The 15,240-nt window shown below is 44.1% G+C and overlaps 1 protein-coding gene across 7 annotated transcripts in view; it reads right to left on the bottom strand.

The window, feature by feature from the left end:
* The window catches only part of gramd1ba (GRAM domain containing 1Ba), a 110,120-nt gene that overhangs the window by 10,397 nt on the left and 84,483 nt on the right, over positions 1–15,240 (bottom strand). For all 7 annotated transcript variants that reach the window (XM_020464147.2, XM_020464151.2, XM_020464149.2 and 4 more), the window contains 5 exons: positions 10,150–10,253; positions 9,524–9,619; positions 3,892–3,972; positions 3,616–3,731; positions 2,925–3,084 (listed from right to left, as the gene is read on the bottom strand). In XM_020464147.2, the coding sequence (XP_020319736.1) occupies positions 2,925–3,084; positions 3,616–3,731; positions 3,892–3,972; positions 9,524–9,619; positions 10,150–10,253 (557 nt within the window). The remainder of the gene's footprint in view (positions 1–2,924; positions 3,085–3,615; positions 3,732–3,891; positions 3,973–9,523; positions 9,620–10,149; positions 10,254–15,240) is intronic.

Here is a 15,240-nt window from a genome sequence, read left to right as displayed (position 1 = left end):
TACTCTTAATTTTTTATTTATTTATTTAACCTTTATTTAACCAGGTAGGCAAGTTGAGAACAGTTGAGACCTGGCCAAGATAAAGCAAAGCAGTTCGACACATACAACGACACAGAGTTACACATGGAGTAAAACAAACATACAGTCAATAATACAGTAGAAACAAGTCTATATACGATGTGAGCAAATGAGGTGAGATAAGGGAGGTAAAGGCAAAAAAAGGCCATGTTGGCAAAGTAAATACAATATAGCAAGTAAAACACTGGAATGGTAGATTTGCGGTGGAAGAATGTGAAAAGTAGAAATAAAAATAATGGGGTGCAAAGGAGCAAAATAAATAAATAAAATGAATAAATACAGTAGGGAAAGAGGTAGTTGTTTGGGCTAAATTATAGGTGGGCTATGTACAGGTGCAGTAATCTGTGAGCTGCTCTGACAGCTGGTGCTTAAAGCTAGTGAGGGAGATAAGTGTTTCCAGTTTGAGATTTTTGTAGTTCATTCCAGTCATTCGCAGCAGAGAACTGGAAGGAGAGGCGGCCAAAGAAAGAATTGGTTTTGGGGGTGACCAGAGAGATATACCTGCTGGAGCGCGTGCTACAGGTGGGTGATGCTATGGTGACCAGCGAGCTGAGATAAGGGGTTCTTGTAGATGACATGGAGCCAGTGGGATTGGCGACGAGTATGAAGTGAGGGCCAGCCAACGAGAGCATACAGGTCGCAATGGTGGGTAGTATATGGGGCTTTGGTGACAAAACGGATGGCACTGTGATAGACTGCATCCAATTTGTTGAGTAGGGTATTGGAGGCTATTTTGTATATAACATCGCCGAAGTCGAGGATTGGTAGGAAAGTCAGTTTTACAAGGGTATGTTTGGTGGCATGAGTGAAGGATGCTTTGTTGCGAAATTGGAAGCCAATTCTAGATTTAACTTTGGATTGGAGATGTTTGATGTGGGTCTGGAAGGAGAGTTTACAGTCTAACCAGACACCTAGGTATTTGCAGTTGTCCACGTATTCTAAGTCAGAGCCATCCAGAGTAGTGATGTTGGACAGGCGGGCAGGTGCAGGCAGCGATCGGTTGAAGAGCATGCATTTAGTTTTACTTGTATTTAAGAGCAATTGGAGGCCACGGAATGAGAGTTGTATGGCATTGAAGCTTGCCTGGAGGGTTGTTAACACAGTGTCCAAAGAAGGGCCAGAAGTATACAGAATGGTATCGTCTGCGTAGAGGTGGATCAGAGACTCACCAGCAGCAAGAGCGACATCATTGATGTATACAGAGAAGAGAGTCGGTCCAAGAATTGAACCCTGTGGCACCCCCTTAGAGACTGCCAGAGGTCCGGACAACAGACCCTCCGATTTGACACACTGAACTCTATCAAAGAAGTAGTTGGTGAAACAGGTGAGGCAATCATTTGAGAAACCAAGGCTGTCGAGTCTGCCGATAAGGATGTGGTGATTGACAGAGTCAAAAGCCTTGGCCATATCAATGAATACGGCTGCACAGTAATGTTTCTTATCGATGGCGGTTAAGATATCGTTTAGGACCTTGAGCGTGGCTGAGGTGCACCCATGACCAGCTCTGAAACCAGATTGCATAGCAGAGAATGTATGGTGAAATTCTAGATGGTCGGTAATCTGTTTGTTGACTTGGCTTTCGAAGACCTTAGAAAGGCAGGGTAGGATAGATATAGGTCTGTAGCAGTTTGGGTCAAGAGTGTCCCCCCTTTGAAGAGGGGGATGACCGCAGCTGCTTTACAATCTTTGGGAATCTCAGACGACACGAGAGAGAGGTTGAACAGGCTAGTAATAGGGGTGAAAACAATTTCGGCAGATAATTTTAGAAAGAAAGGGTCCAGATTGTCTAGCCCGGCTGATTTGTAGGGGTTCAGATTTTGCAGCTCTTTCAGAACATCAGCTGACTGGATTTGGGAGAAGGAGAAATGGGGAAGGCTTGGGCGAGTTGCTGTGGGGGGTGCAGTGCTGTTGACAGGGGTAGGGGTAGCCTGGTGGAAAGCATGGCCAGCTGTAGAAAAATGCTTATTGAAATTCCCAATCATAGTGGATTTATCAGTGGTGACAGTGTTTCCTATCTTCAGTGCAGTGGGCAGCTGGGAAGAGGTGTTCTTATTCTCCATGGACTTTACAGTGTCCCAGAACTTTTTTGAGTTAGCGTTGCAGGAAGAAAATTTCTGCTTGAAAAAGCTAGCCTTGGCTTTTCTAACTGCCTGTGTATAATGGTTTCTAGCTTCCCTGAAAAGCTGCATATCACGGGGCCTGTTCGATGCTAATGCAGAACGCCATAGGATGTTTTTGTGTTGGTTAAGGGCAGTCAGGTCTGGGGCGAACCAAGGGCTATATCTGTTCCTGGTTCTACATTTCTTGAATGGGGCATGCTTATTTAAGATGGTTAGGAAGGCATTTAAAAAAAAAAAACAGGCATCCTCTACTGACGGGATGAGATCAATATCCTTCCAGGATACCCCGGCCAGGTTGATTAGAAAGGCCTGCTCGCTGAAGTGTTTCAGGGAGTGTTTGACAGTGATGATTATCTCAGACAAAATTCAAGGAACGTTATTCTTTTCTGTGAAATAATCTCTCCTCTCGGTCTTATATTTGACAGGGTTGAAGTTGATCTTTGTCAGATGTGACTGTACTGCAATGCAGAGCACAAGCAAATGGCTCAGCTTTAAAAAGTTCGAGATCAATTTAGTGATAACTGAGCCCTGCCTGTATCCTAGATATTGATGTAAAAACAGGCCCTATCCATCCCTAACCCAATGTATAGTGTTGGGGCCCGTCAGGCTTGGGTAGCAGAGTCTGAGGTGGGCTAGCTGACTAAGTTGCTGACTCTAGAACACTCTATACATTTTGTCTGTAGGTGATGCAAAGAAAGAATTGGTCTAATATCTACTGGTACTCACGGGAAGGAGAGGGTCGATGATGCCCGGGCAGGGCAGGACGTTGTCGGGGAAGACTCTGCGGGACAACAGGGGGCTGGTGTCGCCTTTGACGTCTGGCATCTTGGCGAGGGTGGTGGCGTCATTGACGTCGTTCTCCTCCACCGGCAGCTCCTCGCAATACCTAAAACACGGGGAAGCGCAACAGCTGTAGGTCACCGTAATCAGCACGGGGAAGCGCAACAGCTGTAGGTCACCATTATCAGCACGGGGAAGCGCAACAGCTGTAGGTCACCGCTATCAGCACGGGGAAGCGCAACAGCTGTAGGTCACCGTTATCAGCAAGGGGAAGCGCAACAGCTGTAGGTCACCGTTATCAGCACGGGGAAGCACAACAGCTGTAGGTCACCGTTATCAGCACGGGGAAGCACAACAGCTGTAGGTCACCGTTATCAGCAAGGGGAAGCGCAACAGCTGTAGGTCACCGTTATCAGCACGGGGAAGCGCAACAGCTGTAGGTCACCGTTATCAGCACAACAGCTGTAGGTCACCGTTATCAGCACGGGGAAGCACAACAGCTGTAGGTCACCGTTATCAGCACGGGGAAGCACAACAGCTGTAGGTCACCGTTATCAGCACGGGGAACGGTGCCAGCGCTTTACCCATGGTCACCGGGGTCACCGATGGTGTGTGTGACTATGGGGTCAAAACTCACCCCATGGTGTTGAAGTCATCGTCTGGAGGCACGTAGTCCTCGTCGTCGCTGGTCAGACCCAGCTCATTGCCATAACACTGATGGACAAAGTGCCACAACTCTTTGGGACACAAAGGCTGAGATAGATAGAAAGAGAGAGAGGGAGAAAGGAGAGATGAAAGAGGGAGAAGTGATAGAAGGGAGAAAAGGTGAGCTTTGATTGAATTGGCAACAATACACTCTCCACAGTGTTGTATTTGAATTAAAAGTGAACAGTCATACATGTAACAGTCGTACCTTTTCTAGCAGAGCATTCTGCCATAGTCTGAACATCATCATGTATGTCCGATCCCTTGCGCCGAACGAGGTGAAAAAGTGCTGTGGGAAGCAAGAAAAGGTTAGGATACTATATCACCAACCTGATAGGAAAGCCATCTGTCTGTCATAAAAAAGGTTCAATAGTTGTGTATGTACATATACATTTACTTGTGCATGTGTGTATATATAGTATGTGCATGCATATGTTTGTGTGAGCATTTGGTCTTTTATTTGGTAATTTATTAGGGTCCCATTAGCTGTTGCGAAAGCAGCAGCTCCCCTTCCTGGGGTCCACATGAAACATAATACAGAACATTAATAGACAAGAACAGCTCAAGGACAGAACGACATACATTGAGAGCATGCCGACCGGTTGCATCACCGCCTGGTATGGCAACTGCTCGGCATCCGACCGTAAGGCGCAACAGAGGGGAGTGCGCATGGCCCAGTACATCACTGGGGCCAAGCTTCCTGCCATCCAGGACCTCTATACTAGGCGGTGTCAGAGGAAGGCCCCAAAAATGGTCAAAGACTCCAGTCACCTAACTCAGACTGTTCTCTCTGCTACCGCCTGGAAAGCGGTACCGTAGCACCAAGTCTAGGTCCAAAAGGCTCCTTGACAGCTTCTACCCCAAACGATAAGACTCCTGAACAATTAATTAAATTACCACCCGGACTATTTCCATTGATAGTGTTCGGGCACTGATGTTAGGCGATTAGGCCTGGCTCGCAGTCGGTGATATAATTTCTCTCAAAGGTGTTCGATGGGGTTGAGGTAAGGGCTCTGTGGAGGCCAGTGAAGTTCTTCCACACCGATCTCGACAAATCATTTCTGCATTGATCTGGCTTTGTGCACAGGGGCATTGTCATGCGGAAACAGGAAAGGTCCTTTCCCAAACTGTTGCCACAAAGTTGGAAGCACAGAATCGTTTAGAATTTCATTGTATAATGTAGCATTAAGATTTCCCCTCACTGGAACTAAGGGGCCTAACCGGAACCATGAAAAACATCACTCTGGAGCACTGGAGAGTTTCCACTGCTCCAGAGTCTAAACGGCAGCGAGCTTTACACCACTCCAGCCGACGCTTGGCATTGCGCTTGGTGATCTAAGGCTTATGTGTGGCTGTTCGTCCATGGAAAGCGATTTTATGAAGCTCCCAATGAACTGTTCTTGTGCTGACGTTGCTTCCAGAGGCAGTTTGGAACTCGCTAGTAAGTGTTGCAACCGAGGACAAAATGTTTACGAGCAACGCGCTACAGCACTCTGCGGTCCCGTTCTGTACGCTTGTGCGGCCTACCACTTCGTGGGTGAGCCGTTGTTGCTCCTAGACGTTTCCACTTCTCAATAAAAGCACTTACAGTTGACCGGGGCAGCTCTAGCAGGGCAGGAATTTGACAAACTGACTTGTTGGAAAGGTATCATCCTATGACAATGCCACGTTGAGAGTCACTGAGCTCTTTAGTAAGGCCATTCTACTGCCAATGTTTGTCTACGGACTGTGGGCTCGATTTTACACACCTGTCAGTAACAGGTAAAAATCTAATCTAATCAAATCAAATTTATTTGTCACATACACATGGTTAGCAGATGTTAATGCGAGTGTAGCGAAATGCTTGTGCTTCTAGTTCCGACAATGCAGTAATAACGAACAAGTGATCTAACTAACAATTCCAAAAAAAACTACTGTCTTATACACAGTGTAAGGGGATAAAGAATATGTACATAAAGATATATGAATGAGTGATGGTACAGAGCAGCATAGGCATGATACAGTAGATGATATCGAGTACAGTATATACATATGAGATGAGTATGTAAACCAAGTGGCATAGTTAAAGTGGCTAGTGATACATGTATTACATAAGGATGCAGTCGATGATATAGAGTACAGTATCTACGTATGCATATGAGATGAATAATGTAGGGTAAGTAACATTATATAAGGTAGCATTGTTTAAAGTGGCTAGTGATATATTTACATCATTTCCCATCAATTCCCATGATTAAAGTGGCTGGAGTAGAGTCAGTGGCATTGACAGTGTGTTGGCAGTAGCCACTCAATGTTAGTGGTGGCTGTTTAACAGTCTGATGGCCTTGAGATAGAAGCTGTTTTTCAGTCTCTCGGTCCCAGCTTTGATGCACCTGTACTGACCTCGCCTTCTGGATGACAGCGGGGTGAACAGGCAGTGGCTCGGGTGGTTGATGTCCTTGATGATCTTTATGGCCTTCCTGTAGCATCGGGTGGTGTAGGTGTCCTGGAGGGCAGGTAGTTTGCCCCCGGTGATGCGTTGTGCAGACCTCACTACCCTCTGGAGAGCCTTACGGTTGAGGGCGGTGCAGTTGCCATACCAGGCGGTGATACAGCCCGCCAGGATGCTCTCGATTGTGCATCTGTAGAAGTTTGTGAGTGCTTTTGGTGACAAGCCGAATTTCTTCAGGTTCAGGTTCAGGTTGAAGAGGCGCTGCTGCGCCTTCCTCACGATGCTGTCTGTGTGAGTGGACCAATTCAGTTTGTCTGTGATGTGTATGCCGAGGAACTTAAAACTTGCTACCCTCTCCACTACTGTTCCATCGATGTGGATGGGGGGGGTGTTCCCTCTGCTGTTTCCTGAAGTCCACAATCATCTCCTTAGTTTTGTTGACGTTGAGTGTGAGGTTATTTTCCTGACACCACACTCCGAGGGCCCTCACCTCCTCCCTGTAGGCCGTCTCGTCGTTGTTGGTAATCAAGCCTACCACTGCTGTGTCGTCCGCAAACTTGATGATTGAGTTGGAGGCGTGCGTGGTCACGCAGTCGTGGGTGAACAGGGAGTACAGGAGAGGGCTCAGAACGCACCCTTGTGGGGCCCCAGTGTTGAGGATCAGCGGGGAGGAGATGTTGTTGCCTACCCTCACCACCTGGGGGCGGCCCGTCAGGAAGTCCAGTACCCAGTTGCACAGGGCGGGGTCGAGACCCAGGGTCTCGAGCTTGATGACGAGCTTGGAGGGTACTATGGTGTTGAATGCCGAGCTGTAGTCGATGAACAGCATTCTCACATAGGTATTCCTCTTGTCCAGATGGGTTAGGGCAGTGTGCAGTGTGGTTGAGATTGCATCGTCTGTGGACCTATTTGGGCGGTAAGCAAATTGGAGTGGGTCAAGGGTGTCAGGTAGGGTGGAGGTGATATGGTCCTTGACTAGTCTCTCAAAGCACTTCATGATGACGGATGTGAGTGCTACGGGGCGGTAGTCGTTTAGCTCAGTTACCTTAGCTTTCTTGGGAACAGGAACAATGGTGGCCCTCTTGAAGCATGTGGGAACAGCAGACTGGTATAGTGATTGGTTGAATATGTCCGTAAACACACCGGCCAGCTGGTCTGCGCATGCTCTGAGGGCGCGGCTGGGGATGCCGGTATGGCTGAAATAGCCAAATCCACTAATTTGAAGAGGTGTCCACATACACTATATAAACAAAAGTATCAGTACATACACACAAAATATCTAGGTCACATGGGGGAGAGGCGTTGTGTCGAGATGTGGCTTTATCTGTTTTTTGAAACACCGGTTTGGTGTTCACTTGAGCAATGTGAGATGGAAGGGAATGGAATGCTTTCGACAGCTTGTGTAGTCCTTGCCCTAACAAATTGAGGCTGTTCTCAGGGCAAAAAGGGCTGCAACTCAATACAAGGAAGGTGTTCCTAATGTTTTGTACACTCAGTGTATAACCCTGTACATTTTCTTGAATTTGTTCTGGATTTGGGGGCTGTGTAATGACCCCTGATGGCATGTTTGGTGGGGTAAGAGTGTGTGTTAGAGCTGTGTGCAAGTTGACTATGGAAAACAATTTGGAATTTTGAACACGGAGGTTCTAATAAAAATAAGTGATGCAAGTCAGTCGCTCCTTACTTTCAGTCAAGAGAGACTGACATGCATTGTATTGATATTAGCACTCTGATTACAGTGAAGAGCAAGACGTGCCGCTCTGTTCTGCGCCAGCTGCACTTTTTCTAGGTCCTTCTTTGCAGCACCTGACCTTATGACTGGGCAATAATAAAGATAACATAAAACTTGAGCCTGCAGGACTTGCTTTATGGAGTGTGGTGTCAAAAAAGCAGAGCATCTCTTAATTATGGACAGACCTCTCCCCATCTTTACAACCATTGAATCTATATGTTTTGACCATGACAGTTTACATTCTAAAGTAACACCAAGTAATTTAGTCTCCTCAACTTGCTCAATAGCCACATTATTCATTATCAGATTCCGCTGAGGCCTAGAATTTAGGGAATGATTTGTACCAAATAGAATCCTCTTAATTTTAGAGATGTTCAGGACTAGTTTATTACCGGCCTCCCATTCTAAAATTCACTGCAACTCTTTGTTTATAGTTGCAGTGATTTCACTAGCCGTGGTTTCTGAAGCGTAAATGGTTGAATCATCAGCATATATGGACACACAGGCTTTGTTTAATGCCAGTGGCAGGTCATTAGTGAGAATAGAGACAAGTAGAGGGCAAGGAGAGCTGCCCTACGGTACACCACACTTTACATGTTTAACATTAGAGATGCTTCCATTGGGCCTCCTGGAAGGCGCAGTGGTGAAGTGCCATCAGAGACTCTGGGTTCGCGACCAGGCTCTGTTGTAACCGGCCGCGCCCAGGCTCTGTTGTAACCGGCCGCACCCAGGCTCTGTTGTAACCGGCCGCGACCGGGAGGTCCGTGGGGCGACGCACAATTGGCCTAGCGTCGTCCGGTTTAGGGAGGGCTTGGCCGGTAGGGATGGCCTTGTCTCATCGCGCACCAGCGACTCCTGTGGCGGGCCGAGTGCACTGAGCGCGCTAACCAAGGTTGCCAGGTGCACCGTGTTTCCTCCGACACATTGGTGCGGCTGGCTTCCGGGTTGGATGCGCGCTGTGTTAAGAAGCAGTGCGGCTTGGTTGGGTTGTGTATCGGAGGACGCATGACTTTCAACCTTGACTTTCAACCCGTACGGGAGTTGTAGCGATGAGACAAGATAGTAGCTACTAAAACAATTGGATACCAGGAAATTGGGGAGAAAAAGGGGTCATTTTTTTATATTTAAAAAAAAAGAGATGCTTCCATTAAAGAAAGCCCTAAGTGTTATTTTAGATGGATTCACAGCAATCTACAATACGGCAGGTTGAAATAAATTTAAAACCATAACACATACATTTTAACAAAAGGTTATAGTCAATAATATCAAAGGCTGCAATGAAATCTAACAGTACAGCTCCCACAATCATCTTCTTATCAATTTCTTTCAACCAATCATCAGTCATTTGTCTCAGTGCAGTACACGTTGAGTGCCCTTCTCTATAAGCATGCTGAAAGTCTGTTGTTCATTTGTTTAGAGAGCAATAGCATTGTGTCTGGTCAAACACTTTTTTCCCTTCTTAAAAAAAAAAAAGATTTGCTAAGAGTCGGCAGCAAGCTGATTGGTAAACTGTTAGAACCAGTAAAGGATGCTTTACCATTCTTGTGTAGCGGAATGACTTTGGCTTCCCTCCAGGTCTGAGGACACATTTTTCTCGACTCAAACAAAAAAAATGACAAATAGGAGTGGCAATAGTCCATGCCTGTGTATATATGCATGTGTGGGTCCAGTGCTGACCTTGTCATTGTCGGTGCACAGCTGGATGGCGTTGGGAATGAGGCGGGCAGTCTTCTCCTTTGTCATGCTGCAGATATCCTTCAGCCGGACTGTCAGCTGGAGAGGAAAAGCGCGAAACTGTGTTAGACTACAGATAACATCCCTCCTGAAAAGCCTAGAACTACTGCAAATGAAAGATGTTATCATTAAAGCTACAGTCTGATTGGAAAAACAACAGAATGGGGTCCTTTACCAGACAGAGGAGGGAAACATAACACTACTCAAATTGATAGACAGTGCTCTAGCTGCAAGTCATTGGCATCAAAGATTCTATGGTTGTAACCATATTTTGAAGATGTACATTGTATGATTACATTCTTGTTGCTTGTTAACATGAAATAATCAAAGCTTATATTTTGGGTTCTGATAAGACATTTGATTTGACAGAATCACAAATCCTGGACTGTAGCTTAAATACTGCAGTATATGGAACAAACCAAGCAAATCACTTTAATTTGAAGTCAAATACCATCTATTAAGAGAAAATAGATGGCCTATACATAAGTACGAGGGCAATTTGGCACATTGTGCATTAAGGGACAGAGTAACCCAGCGTAGAGAATGGTCAAGGAAACTAAAGTCCATACCAGTGTTTCCCAGCGGAAGATGTTGCTATAGAAACAAATCCAGTTTTCTGAGACGTAGAGGCGCCCCTGCAGCAGGATATCTCTTTGCAGGGCACAGGAGTAGTCTGCCACACAGGGTCAAAGGTCATCAGGTTATTAAAGGTCATGGGGTTTATAAGAAGTCATGGCTCTACCAATAAATATAAAACATCTGCAGATCAAATTTTTATTTTAAATTTTATTTAACTAGGCAAGTCAAGTTAAGAACAAATTGTTACTTATAATGACAGCCTACCTGTCATTGTACATCTATCCAGTCTATTTATGCTGGCATGCCAACTCCTTGTCACTCATTATCATGCCAAAGTCTGCCCTCATTAAGGATAGAATGTATGAGCACAAACAGATCTGGGACAAGGCTGCATCTAAACTCAGAAAAAAATAACCGTCCTCTCATTGTCAAATGCATTTATTTTCAGCAAACTTAACGTGTAAATATTTGTATGAACATAAGATTCAACAATTGAGACATATACTGAACAAGTTCCACAGACATGTGACTAACAGAAATTGAATAATGTGTCCCTGAACAAAGGGGGGGGGGGTCAAAATCAAAAGTAACAGTCAGTGTCTGGTGTGGCCACCAGCTGCATTAAGTACTGCAGTGCATCTCCTCCTCATGGACTGCACCAGATTTGCCAGGTCTTGCTGTGAGATGTTACCCCACTCTTCCACCAAGGCACCTGAAAGTTCCCGGACATTTCTGGGAGGAATGGCCCTAGCTCTCACCCTCTGATCCAACAGGTCCCAGACGTGCTCAATACGATTGAGATCCGGGCTCTTCGCTGGCCATGGCAGAACACTGACATTCCTGTCTTGCAAGAAATCAGCAATACTGCTCGTTATGTGCGTGGTGGCATTGTCATGCTGGAGGGTCAAGTCAGGATGAGCCTGCAGGAAAGGTACCACATGGAGGGAGGAGGATGTCTTCCCTGAAACCACAGCGTTGAGATTGAGCTTACACGGCCCATGACGGACCCTCCACCTCGATCCCGTTCCAGAGTACAGGCATCGGTGTAACGCTCATTCCTTCAACGATAAACACGAATCCGACCATCACCCCTGGTGAGACAAAACCGCGACTCGTCAGTGAAGAGCACTTTTTGCCAGTCCTGTCTGGTTCAGTGACGGTGGGTATGTGCCCATAGGTGACGTTGTTGCCGGTGATGTCTGGTGAGGACCTGCCTTACAACAGGCCTACAAGCCCTCAGTCCAGCCTCTCTCAGCCTATTGCAGACAGTCTGAGCACCGATGGAGGGATTGTGTGTTCCAGGTGTAACTCGGGCAGTTGTTGTTGGCATCCTGTACCTGTCCCGCAGGTGTGATGTTTGGATGTACCGATCCTGTGCAGGTGTTGTTACATGTGATCTGCCATTGCGAGGACGATCAGCTGTCTGTCCTGTCTCCCTATAGCGCTTAGGCATCTTATAGTAAGGACATAGCAATTTATTGCCCTGGCCACATCTGCAGTCCTCATGCCTCCTTGCAGCATGCCTAAGGCACATTCACGCAGATGAGCAGGGACCCTGGGCATCTTTCTTTTGGTGTTTTTCAGAGTCAGTAGAAAGGCCTCTTTAGTGTCCTACGTTTTCATACCTGTGACCTTAAATGCCTACCGTCTATAAGCTGTTAGTGTCTTAATGACCGTTCCACAGGTGCATGTTCATTAATTGTTTATGGTTCATTGAACAAGCATGGCAAACAGTGTTTCAACTCTAAACAATGAAGATCTGTGAAGTTATTTGGATTTTTACTAATTATCTTTGAAAGACAGGATCCTGAAAAAGGGACATTTATGTGCATTTGAGCTTCAAAACAAGTCCAATGGCAGAAAAGCCAGCTGAGCGTATGAATCGAAACCTGGGGCCTGTTCAGGGTGTGTGAAAAGTTATAGAACGTTCATAAATGTGTGGTGTAGAACAGGTATGATTGTCTGTCGTATAGATGGGTTAGCTGACGTCACGAAAACAATGCGATTCTGGATGGCCAGATAGCTACAAACAATCACAAGAAACTGCCATGTGGAGAATCGTAAGTGACTTGTTTCAGCTAGTTTCATCTTGTTCTTGATACTGTGTTTTGTTTTGAGGTGTTTTGACTGATTTGATGTCAATGCTAATATTTCTCAAATTCACTAGTTAGCAAACCAACAACTGTAATGATGTATTCGAGAGGCAACAAATGCTCATTGTGCAAATTGATTTGTTATCAACAAACATTGGAGAGAAAATATTGTTTGCATGTTGTCAACAATCTAAGCCAACCCCATCGGTTTTGTCCCATAGTTGTATAGGCGTCAGTTTTGTTGCTAAACAACCAACCCGTCTATCGAAAAGGGACTCTACAAATATTTTACAGGACATCTGGAGATTTGTATTCCCAACTACAAAAGACCACACCTTTAAAAAAATAAACGACAATGCACAACAATATGCTCGTTCTAAAATACATTATATAGTGATATCGGATCATTCTCATGAATCATGCATAATTAAACCAATAGAAAACACACTTAGTGACAGAATATGGACGATGGACATAGCACATCTTCAAGACAAGAAGTGTATTAAATATGTAAACGAAAAAATAAAGACCACTGTGCCGATCGGAAGGCCATTTTGGGATGCTTTTAAGGCATACATTAGGGGAATGATAATCTCATACCTGGTAAAAGTTCAATCAGTTAGAAATTAAAATGAAATACAAATAAATCATTATCTTTGAAAAAGACAAAAAAATATTTACAAAATAAAGAACATAAAATTACAAGTTAAAGCATACTATTTAATGGCAAAAGAAACCGGCAAACACCACACAGCCCACACAAAATGAATACACGCCAAACAAGTAATCCTTTTTTAAGTTAAGTATACAATTGCTTTAATTAAACAATGCTTCTAATAACAATTATAAAAGCTTGCATGAAAATCTATATAAATAAGAATTATATTTCAGTTGGACTGATTCTACAACCTTCTTAGACTCAATAACCCTAAAGTAGAGATCAGCAAATGGAACTCACCCAAAATTTTTAAAAAAGACACCGTTAAAACATTCGCTCAGAGAAAGCACCAGGGATGGACCGCTTTCACGTAGAATTTGATTTGATATTCTGGGACAAAGTAGCACCCCTATGTACGCAAATGACAAACACACATGCCTCTCAATGCAGTGCTTCTGAGTTCCATGTATCAAACAGTTATTTCAGGAGAGTCCCCAGCAGATTAGAGTGATAGGTTTCATAAATTGAGACAATAAAATAACAAAACTCATAATCAACAGATTGGCAAAAGTATTACCAGACTTGATATATACTAAAATAGACACTTGCAAACACAAGAACATGTTTTAGTATAATACAATGCGCTAAAAAACAAGATGTGCATTTTCCAATAATGGCTGTTGATGACAAACGCTATCGACAATCGAGTGGCCTTTTCTAATCAAAACTTTGGAAACATTCAACTTTCCAGATGAAATAACAAAAGTCAAAAATATTACATAAATATCCTAAAGCAAAAATATACAAAAATACATTATCTGATTAAATTGCTTTAGAAAGGGGTACGAGACAGTGATGTTCTCTCTCCCCCCTCCTGTTTCAACTGGCAATTTAACCGCTTGCAGATCACTGCACCCTGAACATAGCTCATCTGTAAACAACCCATCCAATCTACCTCATCCCCATACTGTATTTATTTATTTATCTTGCTCCTTTGCACCCCAGTATCTCAACTTGCACATTAATCTTCTGCACATCCTACCATTCCAGTGTTTAATTGCTATATTGTAATTACGTTGCCACCATGGCCCATTTATTGCCCCACCTCTCTTATCCTACCTCATTTGCACATGCTGTATATAGATTTTTCTACTGTATTATTGATTGTATGTTTGTTTATTCCATGTGTAACTCTATTTTGTAGTATGTGTCGAAATGCTTTGCTTTATCTTGGTCAGGTCGCAGTTATAAATGAGAACTTCTCAACTAGCCTACCTGGTTAAATAAAGGTTAAATAAAAAAATACAAAATTAGACAGGACCCAAAAGTAACAGATATCAGTAAACATGTATATAAACTAAACTTATTTGCAGACCATCTCCTCATACACCTGACTAATATTGAAAACTCAATGTAAAAATATTTCCGGAATGAACTGAAATATTGACGATAGGAAAAAGAAAACGAATAACTCATAATCTCCAGCAATACTTTGTGGTCCACAAAAATACTAAAGATGATTATTAAGTGACAATCAACAAATACATAAAGATAACTTTACCCCATTACTCAACAACATGAAATCAGATATAATTAAATGGAATAATCTCCCCATAAATCTTACAGGTAGAATAAACCGCTTTAGAATGGCATGGCTCCAAAATGTTTTAGAATTGATTTATTTTCGGTAATACCAATAACAGACTTAATTTGGGCAAATAAAACGCAGAATAAAGTGGAACATTTCCCAAAATCTGAGGGTGTTTTTAAACTTTCAAATGTGGAATTGTATCAACTCGCCAGCCAAGGTATATATGGTTAAATACTCTAAAGAGGAACTATGTTAAAACGGACAGCTTCCGTCAGCTGATTCTAGCCATCCCTTCTGGTTAGTTCTAGTTGGGCAGCTTTGTCTTCCATTCAGAGGAGCCCCACTTTTGTTAGAGTCTTATTGGTCACGGTCACACCAAATACTTATCACATCTCATTCAGCTTATCAGTGGCCTTGACTCCTGGGACTTCAGTTTCAGTTATTCTATGACCCCAGCACGCTGTGTGGTCAGAAACGTGCTTTCCCCATCTTGATGAGTATTTCCACAGTTTCTTCCTGATTGACTTTTGCGTGCTAATAGCATTTCAAACATCACTCGCTCTGAGCCTTCTAGTAGTTGCTCCCCTTGCTCTGCATGGGTAACGCTGCTTCGATGATGGCTGTTGTTGTGTTGCTGGTTCGAGCCCAGGGAGGAGCGGGACGGAAGCTATACTGTTACACTGGCAATGCTAAAGTGCCTATAAGCACATCCAATAGTCAAAGGTTAATGAAATACAAA

Source organism: Oncorhynchus kisutch, linkage group LG28, assembly GCF_002021735.2.
Source record: "Oncorhynchus kisutch isolate 150728-3 linkage group LG28, Okis_V2, whole genome shotgun sequence".
Classification (NCBI taxonomy): domain Eukaryota; kingdom Metazoa; phylum Chordata; class Actinopteri; order Salmoniformes; family Salmonidae; genus Oncorhynchus; species Oncorhynchus kisutch.
Note: the sequence above shows the minus strand (reverse complement) of the source record. Positions and strands in the feature narration are given on the sequence as shown.